At 50.9% G+C, this 22,610-nt stretch overlaps 1 protein-coding gene across 1 annotated transcript in view; it reads left to right on the forward strand.

The window, feature by feature from the left end:
* Positions 1-22,610, forward strand: part of ALK (ALK receptor tyrosine kinase) — a 388,017-nt gene that overhangs the window by 282,291 nt on the left and 83,116 nt on the right. Inside the window, exon 10 of the mRNA XM_040351843.1 lies at positions 13,917-14,064. Coding sequence (XP_040207777.1) covers positions 13,917-14,064 — 148 coding nt within the window. The remainder of the gene's footprint in view (positions 1-13,916; positions 14,065-22,610) is intronic.

Raw genomic sequence — 22,610 nt, forward strand, 5'->3', positions numbered from 1 at the left:
TATATAAATAAATACAATGGGGCAGATTCACGTAGAATTCCGGCGGCGTAACGTATCCCATTTACGTTACCCCGCTGCAAGTTTTCAGCGCAAGTGCTTGATTCACAAAGCACTTGCCTGTAAACTTGCGGCGGCGTAACGTAAATCCGTCCGGCGCAAGCCCGCCTAATTCAAATGGGGCGTGTATCATTTAAATTAGGCGCGTTCCCGCGCCGAACGTACTGCGCATGCTCCGTTTGGTAATTTTTCGCTTTGCGCGAAATGACGTCGCACCGAGGTAATTTTTTGAACGGCGACGTGCGTTACGTCCTTTCCTATTCCCGTACGACTTACGCAAAAAAAATTTCTAAATTCGACGCGGGAACGACGGCCATACTTTAACATGGCAAGTCTAAATATAAGCCATTGAAATTGCATGCGTAACTTTACGATGGGAAAAGCCGACGTAAGAGAATGCGGGGATATAGACAGGGCTGTTAACATAAATCATGGGGCTCAATAGACTGCACAGGGGCCACCCACCGGCAGCCTCTGCTGGGCCCATTCCCCCCTGATGACCCAATGGGGCCCGGGCTCGGTATGGGAGTTCTGATTGACTGCCCTGATGAACTCCATAAACCTTATTTATTATATTTTTATATTTTATATTCATTATATTCACACCCAAAGACTGATTTCCTGTGATTGGGTCAGCTGAGATTGCGCTGGGTTCTTCCTTGCCCTTTCCTGGTCTCCTCTCCGGACGGGCCCCGGGGTCACGTCTTCGGCTCATCCCCTGTATGGGGTGAACGGCACACGAGGCTCTTCACTCTGTGTAATGAGATGAGAGCCGCCGCCCTCCGTACTTATCATTCACAAGAGTCTCTTCAGCCGACTCGTTACCTCGTCATAATTACATCCTTTCAGGTATTTATATCCTCCTCGCCAGGCCCGGACTGGCCATAGGGCACACCGGGCATATGCCCGGTGGGCCTCGGCAGCCAGGCCGACAGTTAACATGTCCCCATGCTCAGCTGCTTGGCCGGCCTCTCTGCGCTAAAATCGCGGCCGAATTCGCGGCCGATTTCCGCGGAGACGGCCGCATTTCTATTAGGCAGGTGTCCGGCCGGGTCACCCCCCACACTCTGAGGCAGCGTCTGGGCTTCTCCCTGTGCTGGCATGGCTGCGCCGCTCACCACGGCAGGCTCCACAGCCGCCTCCACGGCCGCCGGCCAGCCTTCTGTTCTAGGCTTAGAAGGAAGGAGCAAGAAGGGCTTCAATACGTCAGGCCGGTCATGTGACTGTGAAGGGGGAGGATCTGCTGGAGGAGGCCTGGTGTCTTAAAGGGAGCTCGACGTCTAGAAAGGTAAGTGACACAGTATGGCAGCCTGCCAATGTTTTTTTTTTTTTTTTTTAATAGCTTGCCTGTCAATGTTTTTAATAAGCAGTTAAATAAAAATGCCTAAACGACCCTGAAATCTGATTGGCAGCTGTGGAGAAATACCTCCTGCTAGTAAATATATATTTAATTTCATTGATATCATGAGACTTTCAGACTTCATCAGCTTCTTCTTGCTAGTTGGATCACTAGCAAGAAGAAGCTGATAAAGTCTGCCAGTCTCATGATATCAATGAAATTATATATATATTTACTAGCAGGAGGTATTTCTCCACAGCTGCCAATCAGAACTTGCTACTATCACACTGGATCGGTGCGCTGTCGGCGGTAAAACGCCGCTAATAACTATTATGTTATTAGCGGCGCTTTACTGTCCTTTTTGTGGCGTTATTCGGCCGCTAGCGGGGCACTTTTAACCACCGCTATCAGCCAAAAAAGGGTTAAAACCGCCAATGGGCAGGAGCGCTTTAGGAGCGGTGGATACACCGCTCCTACAGCGCCTCAAAAGATGCAGCTGGCAGGACTTTTTTGAGCGTGCTTCCAGCACACCGCTACAGTGTGAAAGCCCTGGGAGACGCTTTTTCAGGGCGCTTTGCAGGCGCTATTTTTAGCTCTTTAGCGCCCTCAAAGCACCCCAGTGTGAAAGAAGCCTAAGTGCAGAATCATGAAATCTGGTTGTTACAGGTTACGAAACTCTCCAAACCAACCAGCAATGCTCTTGTACCCCTTTCACACTGGGTTACTTTGCAGGCACTATACCGCTAAAACTAGCACCTGCAAAGCGCCCTGAAAGAGCCGTTCCTTTCACTCCAATGTGAAAGCCAGAGGGCTTTCACACTGGAGCGGTGCACTGCCACTCCTTACAGCGCCTCAAAGATGCTGCTAGCAGGACACCGCTCCTAAAGTTCCCTTGACCATTGAAATCAAAGGGGCAGCGCTTTGCGGCCGGTTTTAACCCTTCCGCGGCCGCTAGCGGGGGTTAAAAGCACCCTACTAGCACTTTTCAGGCACTATTTTTAGTTCTAAAACGCCTGAAAAGGGCTGAAAAGCGCCTCTAGTGTAAAAGGGGCAAAGTGATGGTGTCAGAGATTGTGTGAGAGAAGGACAGTTCTTGTACCCAAAAGGCGTCCTGCATTCACATTGGGCCGATTTGGCATGCGATTTGACATGTCAAATCGCATACCAAATCAGCGGCTATAGCCGGCAATAGCACTGTCCGAATCAGTGTGTCATCGACTTTGCAGCGCCGCACCAATTCCCAAAAGAAGTTCCTGTACTACTTTTGCCGACTTCGGGGGCAATTTGAATAGACAAATCTTCCCCCAAAGTCAGACTGCATTGCCGGTTTGAAATTGTGCGAGTTCATCTGAACTCGCATGATTTCAAACCGGCAATGCAATGCAGTCCGACTTTGGGACACCTTTTGGGTATATATATATATATATATATATATATATATATATTATATATACACACACACATACATATACACACATATATATACCCCCTCCCACCGCCGCCTTCACCAGGCTCTCCTGTGTGAGTGGGCAACCCAGTAAGGATGCAACTGGTGGCATCCAGCTCTAGGCACACAGTGAGAGGAACTGATCTTATTCCTCTTACCTTGTGACGTCAGAAACAAGGAGCGAGGGTTTAGTCACTTCCTGTTCTGGCTCTTTGGTTACCTGGCCATTACCGATCAGACTGATTGGCTCCATTGGAGGCCAGAGGACAGATTTGATGTCTAATAGACCCCAGATCTCTCCATAAAAGAGGAACTGTCACGGCCCATGCTATTACAAGGGATGTTGTTCATGCCTTTGTAATGCCATTTTAACAGCAATATAGTTGATCAAAAAAAAAAAGTTGAAAAAATGACAAAAGGAAAAATAAATAAATGCCAATAGCACCACACATGTAAGGTATCGCCGCAAACATAGTGAGAGCAATCATTCTAGCACCAGACCTCCTGTGTAACTCTAAACTGGTAACTGTAAAGACTTTAAAAGCGTTGCCTATGGAGATTTATAGGTACTGTAATTTGGCCGTGTTCAATAGGCGGACGCAGGGAAATTGCCACTCCCGAGAGAAATTAGTTTTAGTTGCGGAATTTGGCACCAGAGAGTCTGAGCGGGCGGTTCAGCAGTGAGTGAGAGTCAGAGAGTGGGCGGTCAGCTGGTCGGCTCTGTGGGTGTGTGGGTGGCTGGCCAATCAACAAGCCAGCGGCCGGGGGAGCAGAGAGATGACATCATCTCTCACCGCCCCGTGCCCGCCTTGCATACCGGCAGTAATTTTCGCCCTCACTGTGCAGGCAGCAGGGAGATTACATCATCTCTCTGCTACCTGACTCTGACAAGCAAAACACCACCTTAGCAAGTGACAATCCGCAAGGTGTGGCAGGTGAGGTGGCAAGTGACAATCTGCATCTGGTGGCAGGCAAGTGACATTCCGCAAATTGTGGCAAGTGACAATCAGCAACAAGTGGCAGGTGACATGGCAAGTGACAATCCGCAACATGTGGCAGGTGACGTGGCAAGTGACAATCAGCAACAAGTGGCAGGTCACATGGCAAGTGACAATCCGCAACATGTGGCAGGTGACGTGGCAAGTGACAATCCGCAACTTGTGGCAGGTGACGTGGCAAGTGGCAATCCACAATGTGTGGCAGGTGATGTAGTAAGTGACAATCCGCAACTTGTGGCAAGTGACATGAAAGGGACAATCTGCAACTTGTGGCAGGTGATGTGGCAAGTGACAATCCGCAACTTGTGGCAGGTGACGTGGCAAGTGACAATCCGCAACGTGTGGCAGGTGATGTGGCAAGTGACAATCCGCAACTTGTGGCAGGTGACGTGGCAAGTGACAATCCACAATGTGTGGCAGGTGATGTGGTAAGTGACAATCCGCAACTTTTGGCAGGTGACATGAAAGGGACAATCTGCAACTTGTGGCAGGTGATGTGGCAAGTGACAATCCGCAATGTGTGGCAGGTGATGTGGCAAGTAAAAATCCGCAACTTGTGACAGGTGATGTGGCAAGTAACAATCCGCAACTTGTGGCAGGTGACGTGGCAAGTGACAATCTGCAACGTGTGGCAGGTGACGTGGCAAGTGACAATCCGCAACATGTGGCAAGTGATGTGGCAAGTAACAATCCGCAACTTGTGGCAGGTGACGTGGCAAGTGACAATCCGCAACGTGTGGCAGGTGATGTGGCAAGTAACAATCTGGAACTTGTGGCAGGTGACGTGGCAAGTGACAATCCGCAACGTGTGGCAGGTGATGTGGCAAGTGACAATCTGCAACTTGTGGCAGGTGACGTGAAAAGGACAATCTGCAACTTGTGGCAGGTGATGTGAAAGGGACAATCTGCAATGTGTGGCAGGTGACGTGAAAGGGATAATCTGCAACTTGTGGCAGGTGACGTGGCAAGTGATAATCCGCAATGTGTGGCAGGTGATGTGGCAAGTAACAATCAGCAACTTGTGGCAGGTGACGTGGCAAGTGACAATCCGCAACTTGTGGCAAGTGACGTGGCAAGTGGCACACTCGGGGCTCCCACTGATTCGATATTATGGTGAGTTGAACCAATTAATTTTATATTACAAGGTAATAATAGAAATAATGCTCTTCAATCATCCTGATACCATAACAACCATGGTGCCATGATCATTGAAGCGCTAACATTAGTAATTTCCCTGATAAATTGCCCCCCCAATTTTGGTTTTTAACAAAATGGGCTGCTCAGCTTAGAATGCCCGGGCCTATTTTTTGTCCCAGTCCGGGCCTGCTCCTCGCCGTAATATCTCGCCGCTCATCGCTCCGCGTCGCCTGAATAATAATCTTCCCTCCGCTTTTCTGACAGAAGCCTCCTGAAAAGTATTCATTCTCAGATATTTGTCATTATGTATCATTTTCAGGAATATATAATGGAACCTTTTATTAACCGCTTCCTGTCCGGCGATGTGCCGACACATCAATGTATAGGAAGGAGGATACACCATATTGTCAAAAGTATTGGGACGCCGGCCTTTACACGCACATAGGGCTGGATTCAGAAAGAAGATACGCCGTCGTATCTCTGAGTCCGGCCGTCGTATCTATGCGCCTGATTCATAGAATCAGTTACGCATAGATATCCCTAAGATCCGACAGGTGTAAGTGACTTACACCGTCGGATCTTAGGCTGCAATCTCACGCTGGCCGCTAGGTGGCGCTTCCATTTGTTTACGTGAGGAATATGCAAATGAGGTGTTACGCCGATTCAGAAACGAACGACCGCCCGGCGCTTTTTTTTTACGTCGTTTGCGTTCCGCTTTTTCTGGCGTATAGTTATATATATGAGGGGTATGTGCGGCGTATCCTATGTTAAATATAGCCATCGTTCCCGCACCGAGTTTTGAAATTTTTATGTTGTTTGCGTAAGTCGTTTGCGAATACGGCTGGACATAATTTACGTTCACGACGAAAGCATGACGAGTTGCCGACGTCATTTGGAGCATGCGCACTGGAATTCATGCACAGTTCGTTTGGCGCGGGGACGCGCATCATTTAAATGATACACGCCCCCTACCCGCCGAATTTGAATTCCGCCGGGTGGATTTACGCTACGCCGCCGCAACTTTACAGGCAAGTGCTTTGTGAATACAGCACTTGCCTGATAAACTTGCAGCGACGTAACGTAAATGAGTTACGTTACGCCAGCAGAAAGATCCGCGGATCTTTCTGAATCTGGCCCAGAATGCATAAATCAGCGAGATACGCCGATTCACGAACGTACGCTTGCCCGTCGCAGTAAAGATACGCCGTTTACGTAAGGTGTTTTCCAGCGTAAAGTTAGTCGAACAAATAGCTGGCCTAGCCAATGTTAAGTATGGACGTCGTTCCCGCATCGAATTTTTAAATTTTTACGTTGTTTGTGTAAGTCGTCCGTGAATGGGGCTGGACATAATTTACGTTCACGTCGAAACCAATATGTCCTTGCGGCATACTTTGGAGCAATGCACACTGGGATATGTCCACGGACGGCGCATGCGCCGTTCGTAAAAAACGTCAATAATTTCGGGTCACCAGTCATTTACATAAAACACGCCCCCCCTGTTCCTCATTTGAATTAGGCGCGCTTACGCCAGCCCATTTACGCTACGCCGCCGTAGCTTAGGAGGCAAGTGCTTTGTGAATACAGCACTTGCCTCTCTGACTTACGGCGGCGTAGCGTATATGCGATACGCTACGCCGCCTCAAAGTTATGCCAGTCTTTCTGAATCTGGCTATTAGTCCGGAGGGTTCAATATTGAGTTGGCCCCGCCCTTTGCAGCCATAACACCTTCACCTCTTCTGGGAAGGCCGTCCACAAGGTTTAGGAGTGTGTCTATGGGATTGTTTGACCGTTCTTCCAGAGAAGAGCATTTGTGAGGTCAGGGCACTGATGTTGGAGGACGAAGAAGGCCTGGCTCACAGTCTCTGCTCTAATTTAAGGTGTTCTATAGGGGTTGAGGTCAGGACTCTGTGCAGGCCAGTCAAGTTCCTCCACCCCAAACTCGCTCATCCATGTCTTTATGGACCTTGCTTTGTGCACTGGTGCGCAGCCATGTTGGCACAGGAAGGGGCCGTCGCCAAACTGTTCCCACAAAGTTGGGAGCATGAAATTGTCCCAAATGTCTTGGTATGCTGACCCCCCTTTAAGAGTTCCCTTCACTGGAACTAAGGGGCAGGTCCTCAAGGGTAGGTTCCCCTTCATCGCCAAACACAAAACCATATGTAAGGCTCTCCCACAGAAAACCAGGGCAACCAAAGTCATATACCTCCAGGGACCATTCTTCACCACTTCCAGACCGCTGTACGTCTTTATACGGCCTAACTTTAAATATACATATCTCGGTAACGGCAGCAGCTGCTGCCACAACCGAGGTATCTATCTTTACTGTCAGCAGTTCTGGTAACGATAACGGCGGTCTCCGCGGCGGATTCACTGCAAGATCGCCGTTATCGGTGGCGGGAGAGGGCCCCCCCCCCTCCCGCCGCTCTCCCACGCCCTCCGCCGCTTACCGGAGCCGTCGGTAGCGGCGGAGGAGATCGCGACCGTTCGGGAGCTGAGCGGGGACGAGACTGAAGGAAAAATCTCCTTCGCTCGTCCCCATAGCTCTGCTGGGCGGAAGTGACGTCAAAACGTCAGTCCCGCCCAGCCTCTTAAAGAAACATTTTTTTTTTTTGTCATTTGAAAAAATGACATTTTCCAATTTTTTTTTTTTTTTTTTGCATTTTAGTCTAAATATGAGATCTGAGGTCTTTTTGACCCCAGATCTCATATTTAAGAGGACCTGTCATGCTTTTTTCTATTACAAGGGATGTTTACATTCCTTGTAATAGGAATAAAAGTGATATTTTTTTTTTTCCCAGTGTAAAAAATAATAAAATAAATAAAAATAAATAAGAAAAAAAAAAAAAAAATTTTTAAAGCGCCCCTCGAGCTCGTGCGCAGAAGCGAACGCATACGTGAGTAGCGCCCGCATATGAAAACGGTGTTCAAACGACACAAGTGAGGTATCGCCGCAATCGTTAGAGCGAGAGCAATAATTATAGCCCTAGGCCTACTCTGTAACTCAAAAAATGCAACCTATAGAATTTTTTAAACGTCGCCTATCGAGATTTTTAAGGGTAAAAGTTTGACGCCATGCCACGAGCGGGCGCAATTTGTAAGCGTGACATGTTGGGTACCATTTTACTCGGCGTAACATTATCTTTCACAATATATAAAAAAATTGGGCCAAATTTATTGCTGTCTTATTTTTTAATTCAAAAAAGTGATTTTTTTCCAAAAAAAGTGCGCTTGTAGGATCGCTGCGCAAATATGGTGTGACAAAAAGTATTGCAATGATCGCCATTTTATTCTCTAGGGTATTAGAAAAAAAATATATATAATGTTTGTGGGTTTTAAGTAATTTTCTAGCAAAAAAAACTGTTTTAGTCTTGTAAACACCAAATCTGAAAAACACCCAAAGTAGAGAAGTGGTTAATATTCCTGCTCTGCTTGCCATTGCAGAGCCCAATAATGATTGTCCAGCTCTATCTCCTGCTGGACCAGCCTGTCCAACTTGCACACCCATTGCTCCTGGGGCCGCTCTCCCGTTGGTCACTGGCCCAAGGCTCTGGGGTTGGAAACACCTGCCCTGGTGTGTACCAGCGACCTGGAGTGCTCCAAGCCAGACCAGCACCCGAATCTGCTGCCTGATCTTCAGGTATTGATCCGCAGACACAGTCCTGGGAATGGCTGAAGGGGCGCTCCACAGCAGCCCTTGCAACTCTGATGCCAAGGTCCATATCTCCGCTGAGGTGATTAAAGTCTGCTATCCCGATCTTGGATCCCGGTGGTGGTGGTGGTTTGGACGTGTTCACAGCCAGGAAGCACAATCCCACTGCTTGCCACCAATGTGACGGAACCCGTACTCAAGAAGAGTCTGTCTGCCATATAAGATTCCTTGCCCAGTACAAACACCATCAAAACCCCTTAGCCCACCCAGTCACTTGTCGAGACATCAGTGTAGGGTGGAAAACAAGACACAGGCACAAAGAAATGTACACTCAGGGGACAATCCCCCTTCTTTATATAATGACACCGGGCGGGGTGAACTTTACCTCCTCCAGTAACATGACACACAGGTACATTCAACTATCCAACAGGAGACCATCTTTTAGGAGGGGCTGCTGGAGAAACCCCCCCCCCCTCCCCTCTCACAGCTAATCCACATAGACATATACATCCCATAATAGGTTGCTCCCAAGGCAGACACAAACACTAGAACAATAGGATACAGCCACACCTCAAACAATCTACTAAAAAGTCTACGACAGTTTATGAGACCAAGCTCATGCAATATTCCAGCAGTTGGAAAGGTGGAATTCATCTTCACATATTTATTGAGGGATATTGTTCAGAAATATTAATGTCCCAAATGAAAGAGCCCCTTCATTCCTTCAACACAAACCACGCATACTGTATAAGACCCTGGATAACGGGTAAAAAGAAATGCTGAGTCCAGTGTGGCTTATACTGAGTACAGATCAGACTGGGGTTCTCGTTGACCCTGTGCCCCTAATAGACACAAGGTAACTTATACATAGGACAGTGGCGGTTCGTCCATAGAGGACACTGGGGTGCCGCCCCCTCTGGCTCTCACCGCCACTGAGTCTAATAAGATAGATTCATGCATTGCACAAATTTATGTTATTATCGCCGCTGCCGCTGTTCTATTCAGATGGTCGGCGCTCATGTCCGACCATCTGAATAACGGCAGCTGGTTGGCTGTACGGAAGTGCCTATCAGAGCCAACGGCTCTGATAGGCTTTCCAAGTACAGCCCTCAGCCTTCCGGATGCTTATCCAGGGAACATACCGGGGGTGCGCTCCTTGGATAAGACTGACAGGCGTCTTAGCCAATCAGGTTGGCCGGTTCTGGCTACCGGTAACCTGATTGGCTGAGACGCCTGTCAGTCATCGAGGGCGGTAGAAGACATCGAGGGACGTGGATGGCTGACTCCAGTAAAGGTAAGTGCCAGGCGGGGGGGGGGGGGGAGGGGCACTTTACAGGGCACAGCGGCGACGAAGGGCACAGTCAGTGACATTAATGGGCACAGTGGCGACAATAGGCACAGTGGGGACAATTGGCACAGTGGCATGAATGGGCACAGTGGCGACAATTAAAGGGCACAGTGACATCAACAGTGGCTACAATAGGCACAGTGGGGACAATGGGCACAGTGGGGACAATGGGCACAGTGGGGACAATTGGCACAGCGGCATGAATGGGCACAGTGGTGACAATTAAAGGGCACAGTGACATCAACAGTGGCAACAATAGGCACAGTGGCGACAATAGGGACAATGGGGACAATTGGCACAGCAGCATGAATGGGCACAGTGGCGACAATTAAAGGGCACAGTGACATCAACAGTGGCTACAATAGGCACAGTGGGGACAATGGGCACAGTGGGGACAATGGGCACAGTGGGGACAATTGGCACAGCGGCAACAATTAAAGGGCACAGTGGTGACAATTAAAGGGCACAGTGGTGACAATTGATGGCACAGTGGCTGTGTTTGATGGCATGGCACAGTGGCTGCGTTTGATGGCATGGCACAGTGGTGACAATTGATGGCACAGTGGCTGCGTTTGATGGCATGGCACAGTGGCTGCGTTTAATGGCATGGCACAGTGGTGAAAATTGATGGCACAGTGGCTGCGTTTTATGGCATGGCACAGTGACTGCATTTGATGGCATGGCACAGTGGTGCGAATTGATGGCACAGTGGCTGCGTTTGATGGCAGGGCACAGTGGTGACAATTGATGGCACAGTGGCTGTGTTTGATGGCATGGCACAGTGGTGACAATTGATGGCACAGTGGCTGCATTTGATGGGCACAGTGAGGCTGCAATTTTTTTTTTTTGCGCCCCCCCAAAAAAATTTGAGCACCAGTCGCCACTGACATAGGAGGAGTCGAGGGAGCTGGAAAGAAGTTTCTAGAGCTCTCTAAGGTAAGCTGGGCCCCCGCCCAAAGTGGCTCCTGTCACAGCCTCCCCCTGCCCATGCTTGCACACAAATGCGAACGCCGGCACCGGTCCCACGCACAGCGGTTGCACCACACATGTTGGGTATCACAACGAATGTCTGAGTGATATCAATAATTCCAGCTCCAGACCTCCTGTGTAACCCTAAACTAGTAACCTGTAAAAGCTTTTAAATTGTGTCAACTATGAGGATTCTTAGGAACCGTAGTTTGGCGCTGTTCCACAGGCGGACGCAATTTTAAAGCATGACATGTTAGGTATCTATTTACTCAGGGTAACAACGTATTTTATATTTTACCAACAAAAATTGGGTATTATATCATGTTTTTTTTCATTAAAGTGTATTTTTTCCAAAATATTTGTGTTTGAAAAAGGGCTACTCAATTACCGCATGACATAAAAATATGCAACACCCACCATTTTATTCTCTAGAGCAGACCTGGGCAAACTACGGCCCGCGGGCCGTATACGGCCCGGCAGACCTTTTAATCCGGCCCCCGGGCAGTGTTGCCAATAGGGTTGTCCCGATACCGATACCAGTATCGGTATCGGGACCGATACAGAGTATTAGCGGGAGTACTCATACTCCCGCTAATACCCCCGATACTAAAATAGAATACTCCCACCCCCCCGCCGCCGCTGCCACGTTAATCACCGCGGCGGGGAACATTACAGACAGCGTTCGTTTGAACAGCTGTTTTCCCCGCCGCGCATAGACACTCCCCCTTGGACGGATCTGTCCAATCGCGAGTAAGGGGGAGTCACATAGACACTCCCCCTTGCTCGCGATTGGACAGATCCGTCCAAGGGGGAGTGTCTATGCGCAGCGGGGAAAACAGCTGTTCAAACGAACGCTGTCTGTAATGTTCCCCGCCGCGGTGATAACAGTAGGTACGGGGGACAATGGCTGCTGTACAGGGGACAATGGCTGCTGTACGGGGGACAATGGCTGCTGTACGGGGGACAATGGCTGCTGTACTAGCCTCTGTCCCCCTCCTGTGTCATGTCCCCAGCCTCTGTCCCCCTCCTGTGCCATGTCCCCAGCCTCTGTCCCCCTCCTGTGCCATGTCCCCAGCCTCTGTCCCCCTCCTGTGCCATGTCTATAACAAGTACTCGTATCAGTTGTCCAACAATGATATTTACTGCTTTTTATAAAGAAATACAATTGATTTTATGCAGTATTGAGTTTAGCCTTTTGGCCCGGCCCTCCAAAATATTTTTAGTTTCTCATGTGGCCCAATCGAAAAAATAATTGCCCACCCCTGATCTAGAGCCTCTGCTTAAAAAATAAATAAAAATAAAAATCTCCCCAGCGGGTACACAGACTGAAATAAGTTGGGGGGTCCTAGCCGTTCCACATTCTGCCTCAAAAAATGTGAAAGAAAATTATATTCCCACCATCCCTGTGCTGAGTTCCCGGGTCTGTACACCCGCTGTTCCCATTATGAGGGTTTCCCACCATCCCTGTGCTGAGTTCCCGGGTCTGTACACCCGCTGTTCCCATTATGAGGGGTTCCCAGCATCCCTGTGCTGAGTTCCCAGGTCTGTACACCCGCTGTGCCCATTATGAGGGGTTCTCCCCATCCCTGTGCTGAGTTCCTGGGTCTGTACACCCGCTGTGCCCCATTATGAGGGGTTCCACCATCCCTGTGCTGAGTTCCCAGGTCTGTAGACCTACTGTGCCCATTATGAGGAGTTCCCACCATCCCTGTGCTGAGTTCCCAGGTCTGTTCCTCTGCTGTGCCCATTATGAGGAGTTCCCACCATCCCTGTGCTGAGTTCCCGGGTCTGTACACCCACTGTGCCCATTATGAGGGGTTCCCACCATCCCTGTGCTGAGTTCCCGGGTCTGTACACCTCCTCTGCCCATTATGAGGGGTTCCCACCATCCCTGTGCTGAGTTCCCGGGTCTGTACTCCTGCTGTGCCCATTATGAGGAGTTCCCACCATCCCTGTGCTGAGTTCCTGGGTCTGTACACCCGCTGTGCCCATTATGCGGAGTTCCCACCATCCCTGTGCTGAGTTCCCGGGACTGTACACCTGCTGTGCACATTATGAGGGGTTCCCACCATCCCTGTGCTGAGTTCCTGGGTCTGTACACCTGCTGTGCACATTATGAGGGGTTCCCACCATCCCTGTGCTGAGTTCCAGGATCTGTACACCCGCTGTGCCCATTATGAGGGGTTCCCACCATCCCTGTGCTGAGTTCCCGGGTCTGTACACCCACTGTGCCCATTATGAGGGGTTCCCACCATCCCTGTGCTGAGTTCCTGGGTCTGTACACCTGCTGTGCCCATTATGAGGAGTTCCCACCATCCCTGTGCTGAGTTCCTGGGTCTGTACACCCGCTGTGCCCATTATGAGGAGTTCCCACCATCCCTGTGCTGAGTTCCTGGGTCTGTACACCTGATGTGCCCATTATGAGGGGTTCCCACCATCCCATTGCTGAGTTCCCGGGTCTGTACACCCGCTGTGCCCATTATGAGGGGTTCCCACCATCCGTGTGCTGAGTTCCTGGGTCTGTAGACCCGCTGTGCCCATTATGAGGGGTTCCCACCATCCTTGTGCTGAGTTCCCGGGTCTGTAGACCTGCTGTGCCCATTATGAGGGGTTCCCACCATCCCTGTGCTGAGCTCCCGGGTCTGTACACCCGCTGTGCCCCATTATGAGGGGTTCCCACCATCCCTGTGCTGAATTCCTGGGTCTGTACACCCGCTGTGCCCATTATGAGGGGTTCCCACCATCCCTGTGCTGAGTTCCCGGGTCTGTACACCCGCTGTGCCCATTATCAGGGGTTCCACCATCCCTGATGGATATATTATGAAGAATGTAACAGAAGATGCTAGCACACAGAAGTGGGTGGGACTGGGAACACCAAGAACTCCCAGGTGGACAGGAGCAGAGGCGGGATTATAGAAATCAGGTGCTGAGTCACATTTTGGTAATACTTTGTGTTCTTCTTCTTCTTCCAGGATATCCGGATACGGGGCGGCTGGCGGGATGGGAGTGAAGACTCCTACGAGGGCCCACGGCACGGCTCTGGTTGGGGTTTTTGAGCTCCAGAAGGATGATATACTCTATATACTGGTCGGCCAGCAAGGGGAGGACGCCTGCCCCCGGGTAACTGCTCATCTATATGGAGATTATTGGTGGATATTCATTCCACGGCTGAAGGGTGTTCACCATTTCTTGATGATGGAGTTATAATAGAAGTTGGTGTTTGGAAGATCTTATGTTCTCCAAAGTCTGTGTACAGAGAACAGTGATCTGGCTGTTTCTTCTCCCTGAAAAGCAGGGGGGAAATACAGCCAGATCAGAAAGTAAAAGCGCAGCACACATTACACATAGTTTGGCAAACAGTTACCCCCTTCATTGACCCTAGGTGTTAACCCCTTCCCAGCCAGTGTCATTAGTACAGTGATAGTTTATAGTATTATTACTGATCTCTATATTAGTGTCACTAGTGACTTCAGTGTCAGTCAGTTAGTGTCAGATTGTCCTCCACCCTATCCTCCTACTGACACCAACAAAGGGGCATTATTTCTCCCACTGACACAAACAATGGGGCACCATTTCTCCCACTGACACAAACAATGTGAGAGAGAGAGAGAGAGAGAGAGAGACTTGTAAAGCGCAACACATGCGAACTGAATCGCCTCTGGGCGCTGTATCCATTTCATGGGTAAGGAACCCCTTGACCTCAGAAGAGATGGGTTTTAATCTTTCTCCTGAAGGCCAAGTGGTCCGACTCCAGTCGGATGGTGGTTGGTAGCGCATTCCACAGGCGAGGTCCCTGGACTGCAAATCTTCGATCTCCTTTGGACTTGTATCTGGCTTTGGGTATCTGGAGGAGGTTTTGATTGGTGGATCGCAGAATGCGATTGGGGTTATGGGCTTTTATTTTTTCGCATAGATATTGGGGGGCGTTGCCTTGAATACACTTATGTATTAGGCAGATTGCCTTGAAAGTGATTCTGTCTTTTACTGGCAACCAATGAAGGGATCTCAGTGAAGGTGAGATTGATTCCCAGGGTTTTTTCCCAGTCACTAGTCGAGCGGCCGTATTTTGAACGACTTGCAGACGAGTGATTTGGTATTTGGGGAGTCCTAGATAGAGGGCATTTGCGTAGTCGAGTCTGGAATTGATGATTGTTCCCACTACGACTGCAATGTCCTCTTTCGGGATAAAGGGGCGTGAATCTGCGTAGTAGGCGCAGCAGATGGTGGGATCCGCTGACTACTGACCCTATTTGTGCATCCATTGTCATGTGGGTATCGAAAATGACTCCGAGACTTTTGACTTTTGACTTTGGTGCTGTGGCACCATTTCTCCTATTGACACCAACAACGGGGAACCATTTCTCCCACTGACACCAACAATGGGGCACCATTTCTCCCATCGACACCAACAAAGGGGCATCATTTCACAATTTCTCCCACTGACACCAACAACCAGGGCTGGACTGGGACAAAAATTTAGCCCTGGACCTTATCCAGACTGGCCCACTTTGACAGGTCTCTCCCATGGCAGCCGGACAACTCCCGCACCCCCCCCCGGCCACCCAAGCCCCCTCTCCCCCTTCACTAGCCACTAGCCGTTCTACTTTATTAGATACTGGTACTCTTATAGGCAGTACCAGTGGGGAAGCTAGACATTATTTCACCCAGGGCAAAGAATCAGTTTGGTGCCCCCCCCCCCTTATGGGACAAGATTAGGCAGAAGTGAGAAACTCCCAGGCCATAGCTGTTGAGTCAGCTGTCTGTCCCCTCCACCCTGCTCCTCTGGTCCTCCCCCTGCTTCTCTGTTCCCCCCAGGTGAGTGCTGCAGGGAGGGAGAGACAGAGGAGCAGAGGGGGGCGGCGGTCCGCTGTCACTGAAGCCGGTCCACTGAACCATCGGCCCACCGGGACACTCCCTGTAGTCCCAATGGCCAGTCCATCCCTGCCAACAACTGGGCGCCCGTTCTCCCACTGACACCAACAACTGGGCGCCTGTTCTCCCACTGACACCAACAACTGGGCGCCTGTTCTCCCACTGACACCAACAACTGGGCGCCTGTTCTCCCACTGACACCAACAACTTTTTTTCCGTCTCTTTTCGTTTATATCACAAAAATAAAAACCCCAGTGTTGATCAAATACCACAAAAAAAATCTATTTTTGTGGGAAAAAATGATAAAAAAATGTATATGGGTACCGTGTTGCACGACCGCGCAATTGCCAGTTAAATTAACGCAGTGCTGAATAGAAAACATTCCGGAGCTTAGAGTTTTCTTTTTTGACGTTGGTTCTTTTATTCAGCTCCATTATCTGAGAGAAGAAAGTGATATATACGTTTTAATCAAGCAAATTCCGGCCCCCATTTAATAAAACCCGGAATATTAATTTGATGAAATGTAGCGGCGGGAACAGACGTATTGACTGTCGGAATAATTGGGTTCTGCGCCGTTGGACAAGAGTTTATCTAACTAATTGGATTGTAATCAGGAGCTTTACAATATCCTTCCCGGCAGAAAAGGTGCCTCTATAATACAATTCAAAATTTTTACATTTTTTTTTTTTTTTTGCATTCGTCTTTACATTCACACTCGGAAAAAAAAACTCAATTAGCGTGAAGGATTTAGGAAGGGGAGAGCAGCTCTCTGTCCATTAGCTTCTTCTCCGCTGAACTCCGAGCGTGATGGACTAATAAAGGGTGACGGCACAAGAGGTGAATCCACTTCACTCCCATCAGTGATGTGATCAGCCAGGCGGGAGGAAGGCCTCCGAGCGCGAGGAGGCACTTGAAGATCGCAGCAATGCGCAACCATATTTGTGACCTTTTTAGAACTTTTTCTTTTTAGAGGTGAAAGAAACACGGAGCTGGAAGGATGGAGAAATCAGACGTACAGTGGGGTGGGGGGGGGGGGGCAGAGGTGGCTCTAGGCAAATCTTAGACATGCATCTAAGCTGTGGGCATGTAAAGCCCAGTTGAATTCTCTTCCTGCTTTTCCTGAGAGAGGTGCATGCTGGGTACCAGCATGCACCTATCGATCTCACGCATGTGCAGTTAAACGGCGCTCACATCGCCGTTAGTTTGTATAGTTGCAATAACAATGGGCTGCGAAGGAGGAGGGGTCCGCCCCATTGTTATGGTAACCAAGATGGCGCTGTGATCCGCCTTAAATCGGTAATTTCCTGTCTGGAAATAACACGATTTTTCAACACAGTAATGCCCACAGACTCCTGGGAAATGAGTGTCATCATTTCCCAGGAGGCCAGGCGAGTCAGGAAGAGGAGTAGGACCACCCTGAAGAATAGAAAGTAGGCAGGTTAGCAAGTCTGAAGAAAAGATGATCCGCTCTCTGGTTGTTGCTCTTAAACATTTGTAGTGTTTATTAACAAGCCACAGTGGACAAACGCAAATAGGAATGGTTGACGCGTTTCAGCCTATAAGGCCTGAAGATGAAAGGGGTGGGGGGCGTGGCCGGACTGGGCAAGAAGATGGACGCTTGAGTGCTGAGCTCCTGCCACCTCAGAGCAATTAGCCTCCATTAGCTGTGTTCCGACACCCCACTTGCAATTACAGTGATGGGAACATCATCGAGACACACCTCAACCTCCCGCTCCCGCTCCCCGAGGGCACCGGCGGACTCCCAGGGACAGAACATACCGGACATGTTCCGATCATCAAGGGGGAACATGGCGTCTTCCCGCCTCAACACTGCCCAGCACTCGGCACCTACCTCTCAAAACGCCGCTTCAGAAATAATACTAACGGCGCCTCCGGTCTCCTCCTTCCCGACACCGGCAGACAATTCACGACCCGATGTCTCGTTGCCCCAACTGAACATCCTGGACCTCCGAGCCATAGCAACGGACATCAAGGACACTCTCTCGGCGGCCATCGCGGATTTGAGAATTGACATCCGCTCCCTCACAGACAGGGTGGCGGTGACTGAAAAAGCTCTAGAAGCCCACGACCAGGTGCTGACCAGAACCACCACCAAAGTCGATGATCACACCCTCCAGCTCCGGGACATCAACAGACATTTGGAGGACCTGGACAACCGGGGACGCCGCCGGAACCTGAGAATACGCGGCCTGCCTGAGTCGGTGGAAGGGGACCAGGTTCAACGTGAAGTGACTGACATCTTCAACGGCATCCTGGGCAGACCCCCGCAAACCCCTATACCCATGGAAAGGATCCATCGCGCCCTACGCCCTAAGGGCAGAGACACAGACCCACCCAGGGACGTGGTGTGCTGCCTGGTGGACTACAGGCTTAAGGAGGACATCCTGCAGAGAGCTAGAAGCCAGAGGCTCCTACATGAGGGGATCCCGATCCAGCTATACCAGGACCTGTCGGGGATCACGCTCCAACACCGCCGGGACCTGCGTCCACTGCTGGACGCCCTTAGAGCGCAAGATACCCGCTACAAGTGGAAGTACCCCTTCTGCTTGTCGGCTACGCATCGCGGGAAAACAGCCCTGTTGAGAGTCCCAGAGGATCTCCCGCATTTTTGTGAGGCGATGGGCCTGCCTTTGATATCCGTACCTGACTGGTACGCCCCGTATCGCAGGTCAGTGGGCAGATGGAGCAAACCATCGGAGGTCCCGATGGACACCCAAGCAACCCGATACCGCAGGCGCAGGTCCCCGTCAGACCAGAGGCACCCTCCCGGCTCCCAGGACCCCAGAGAAGCCCGTGGCTCTCCAGCAGCTCCGGGTGCCCGGCGAGCAAGAAGAGACTACTAAAGTCACACGCGCAGGTACAAAGTACAGAACTGTGTCTAATCAATTAGCCCTGTTTTGACTGTTTTTACAACCAGACGGCCTAACTTCCAGGTTTTTACACTGGCTTTGTCAACGTTGGTTTTGGACTGCCCCGTGGACGTAACCCCTCAGGAGCCCAACAGCGAAGGGCGGTCCCATTATAGAATTGAACTGCGACAGCCCTCTACTCTTCCCGCCTTCTAGCCAGCAAGACGACGTAGAGAACGTCGCGTCAAGCGTCACAGAGCTGCGCAAACTCCACCGCATACTACATTGTCCAAGATGCTGAGCGGGACCACGTCACAAGTGCGCTCCAGATACGCCCAGGCATGCCCCGACCTTGCAGCACTTCCTGTATCACCCGGAGGTCCGCTGAACGGTCACCGGAATGACCGCCACACCCCAGCGATACTGTGACACTAGAGACTACTCCTCACATCACAGCCGCATGTCAGCACAGACGCTGCCGCCCCTAAACCGGGCGGGCGCTCCTCCACCCCTCGCACACTAGCCCGGAACTCCAGACGATTACCATTGGGACTCTCCCCCCTCACCACGGCCCCCCGTACACATACACCACTTGGAGGGACCCTCTGCTCTTGGGAACTGGATCCACACCGGCAGACTTTAGAGCGCAGTGCAACATGTGGCAGAGAACCGTCTTGCACTGCCTTCCGGACCCCGGATACACCAGGACATCACGCGGTCAAACTCAGCAGGTCAGCAGCGATCTTGCCTCACTCACCAGGTCGCCACCCTGAAGCTTGGGGCGAGGCGGTGGTACCCCCCCCCCCTAATTCTGGACTCACCATAATAGGTAGTACGCTGGGGGGACTCGGAGTACTCCGGTATAAACTCATGCACTGGGAATTGGGGGGGGGGGGGGGAATATGCGGAATGGTGTGGCTAACTGACCCCCCCAAAGGGCCCGATTAGGGGTGGACCGCACAGGGCACTCTATAATTCCCTATTCTGCTTAATGTTAGGAATGTCTCTACATGGCTGATAGAGTATGCTTGAGGGCGTCACTGAGGGGCAAGAGGATTCTAAGAGCGCAGCGTAGGCGCCCCACACTGCAGCCGGCGGTCCCGCGTCAGGGAGCGGAATATCGGCCCTGCTAGCATCCGCACGAACCCCTGCGGCCGAGGGGTGAGCTCTAGATAGGGCCCGAAGGGCAGCCCCCGATAGGTGTGAAGGGCCCGGGAGGGTGGGCATAGCACGAGTGGGGGCTACTGGCCAAGTATGACATAGGGATGAAACCTCCTCCTGTCAAAGGGGAAAAAAAAAAAAAAAAAAAAAAAAAAAAGAAAGGGCGTAGGGCGCGACCCCATAGACAGACGGGGCTTTGATCCCGCACGTCCTCGACATACCTTCTGGAAGGGCTAGCACACCCCATAGAACAGACCGATTGGTTAACACACCTGCTCTGGGGTGGCACACAGTTACTCTCGCTTACTTTAGATAGTTATTGTTAGTGTTACATACTGCGAACCAGTTGCTCGGACCCCACCGATTGCCCAGGGCCGAGTCGACCCCCACACAGTGGTGGTCTGGTGTTCTGACACTCCGGCTGGAGTGGAGGAGCACGGTACACGCTGTACCTCACCGATTGGCTCTGTACAAAGTGGGTGACTGGACGTTGTCCTTTCCCCAATCGGTTACATTGCCTGTTAGGCCTGTAGGGCGCAGGCACCTATAGACCCCTCGACTCTTTCCCCCCCCCCCCATTCCCCACCCCCCCCCCCTTATTTTTTTTTTTTTTTTTTTTTATCTCTTCACAGCTCTAAGCAATGCCGGGCACACATACTGACTCAATGCCGGACCAGGGTGGGCCACAGCCCCTGGAACACCTTAAACTGTACTCACTTAACGCTCGCGGACTCAACACCCCCGAAAAACGCTCCCGAATCCTAGATCTGCTTAGAAAAGAGAGACCGCAGATCGCTTTAATACAAGAGACCCATTTCAGGTCCGACAGCATCCCTAAATTACAGGACCGCAACTACCCAACAGCTTACCACGCCTCAAACGACGTTGCAAAGTCAAAAGGGGTCTCCATTCTACTGTCCAGACAATGCCCCTTACAAGTTACAGAAGTTCAGCGGGACCCATTGGGTAGATTTCTTTTCATTAAGGGCACCATACACGACTTACCATACACAATCGCAAATATTTATGCTCCTAACTCGCAACAGGTCTCCTTCTTCCGCTCGGTTTTGTATCAATTGACTGCCTTCCAGTCTGGCACGCTAGTTGTCGGGGGCGACTTTAATGTACCTCTGACACCCGCGCTTGACACATCTAACGGCTCCTCCTGCCTGTCATACAGGGCGTTGCGAGCAATAAAAACACAACTGGCGACGCTCACTTTGCACGACGCCTGGCGCACACTCCATCCGAATGTCAAGGATTTCACGTACTTTTCCTCTTTGCATAATAAGTACTCGCGCTTGGACTACTTTTTCATCTCGCAGAACGATCTCACCTCCCTAGCGTCCACTACTATTGGGCCCATGCTGCTGTCGGATCATCATCCGATCTCAGTAACTCTGACGATCCCTTCCTACCGCACTAGATCGAGGATATGGAGACTGGATGACTCCCTGTTGCTCGACCCGGACAACTCCAGACAGGCCTCTGAAACCCTAGCACATTACTTCAGGGAAAATGGGGCGGGGGAAACATCACAAACCACGATCTGGGCGGCACACAAGTGCGTAATCCGGGGGGTTTTTATCGCACTGCTCGCCAAACGCAATAAGCTACGGAAAACACACATACTTGCACTAACTGACCGAATTGCGCGACTTGAAAGCGCCCACAAACGCACGCTGGCGACAAACACGCACACTGAACTGCTAGCGGCCAGGGAAGAACTCCTGGAGGAAATCCAGAAGTCTCTGAAACGTAGATACGCCCTGACTAATAAACTCTTCTACCAGTTCGGGAACAAGGCAGGGAAGCTCTTAGCGTCGGCCCTCCAGAAAAAAAGAGCAGCCCATAGAATACACGCTATATCATCCGCGTCAGGGACCACGGTCACGAACTCGGACGACATCGCGGCCCAATTTAGGCAATACTTTTCTAAACTCTACAACCTGCCCGCACAACCGACCCCTACCCTTGCAGCTACCCGTCGTACGCTTATTGACCAATTCCTAACGGAGTACGGACCCGTCATTAACCCACTGGACGACCAGTCACAACTGGACGCCCCCATTACGATGGAGGAAGCCCAGAGCGCCCTAAAACAAATGAAAGCTGGAAAAAGCCCAGGCCCAGACGGCCTACCGGTTTGTTACTACAAGACTTTTGCCGACGTACTCCTCCCACACTTTCTGACTGTATTTAACGACCTCCCGACCTCCACTCAGCACGCAAAAGACCTACTTAATGCACACATCTCCCTAATCCCCAAACCGGGCAAAGATGCCTCCATAGTATCGAGCTACCGGCCAATCTCGCTGCTCAATGTCGACGTGAAACTTTACGCCAAAATCCTAGCGAACCGCCTGCTCCCACTCCTCCCTACCATCATCTCTCTAGACCAGGTAGGTTTTGTCCCTGGAAGGGAAGCCAGGGACAACACCATAAAGGCGCTTAATATCCATCACTGGTTGAAGTCCTCCAGGGGGAGGGGATTCCTCCTCTCATTGGACGCGGAGAAGGCGTTTGACAGAGTGGCCTGGGACTACATGGAGGCAGTGCTTAGAAGACTGGGTCTCCCGCCTCGCCTTATCCAGATGATAATGGCACTGTACTCTGTACCAACGGCCTGTGTCAGAGTGAATGGCCGGCTGTCAGACGCCTTCTCCCTCACAAATGGCACGCGACAAAGGATGCCCATTATCCCCAATAATTTTCGTACTCACAATGGAACCACTGCTGCGCAGACTGCGGGATAACCCAACG

This window comes from Rana temporaria, chromosome 4 (genome assembly GCF_905171775.1).
Source record: "Rana temporaria chromosome 4, aRanTem1.1, whole genome shotgun sequence".
Taxonomy (NCBI): Eukaryota; Metazoa; Chordata; class Amphibia; order Anura; family Ranidae; genus Rana; species Rana temporaria.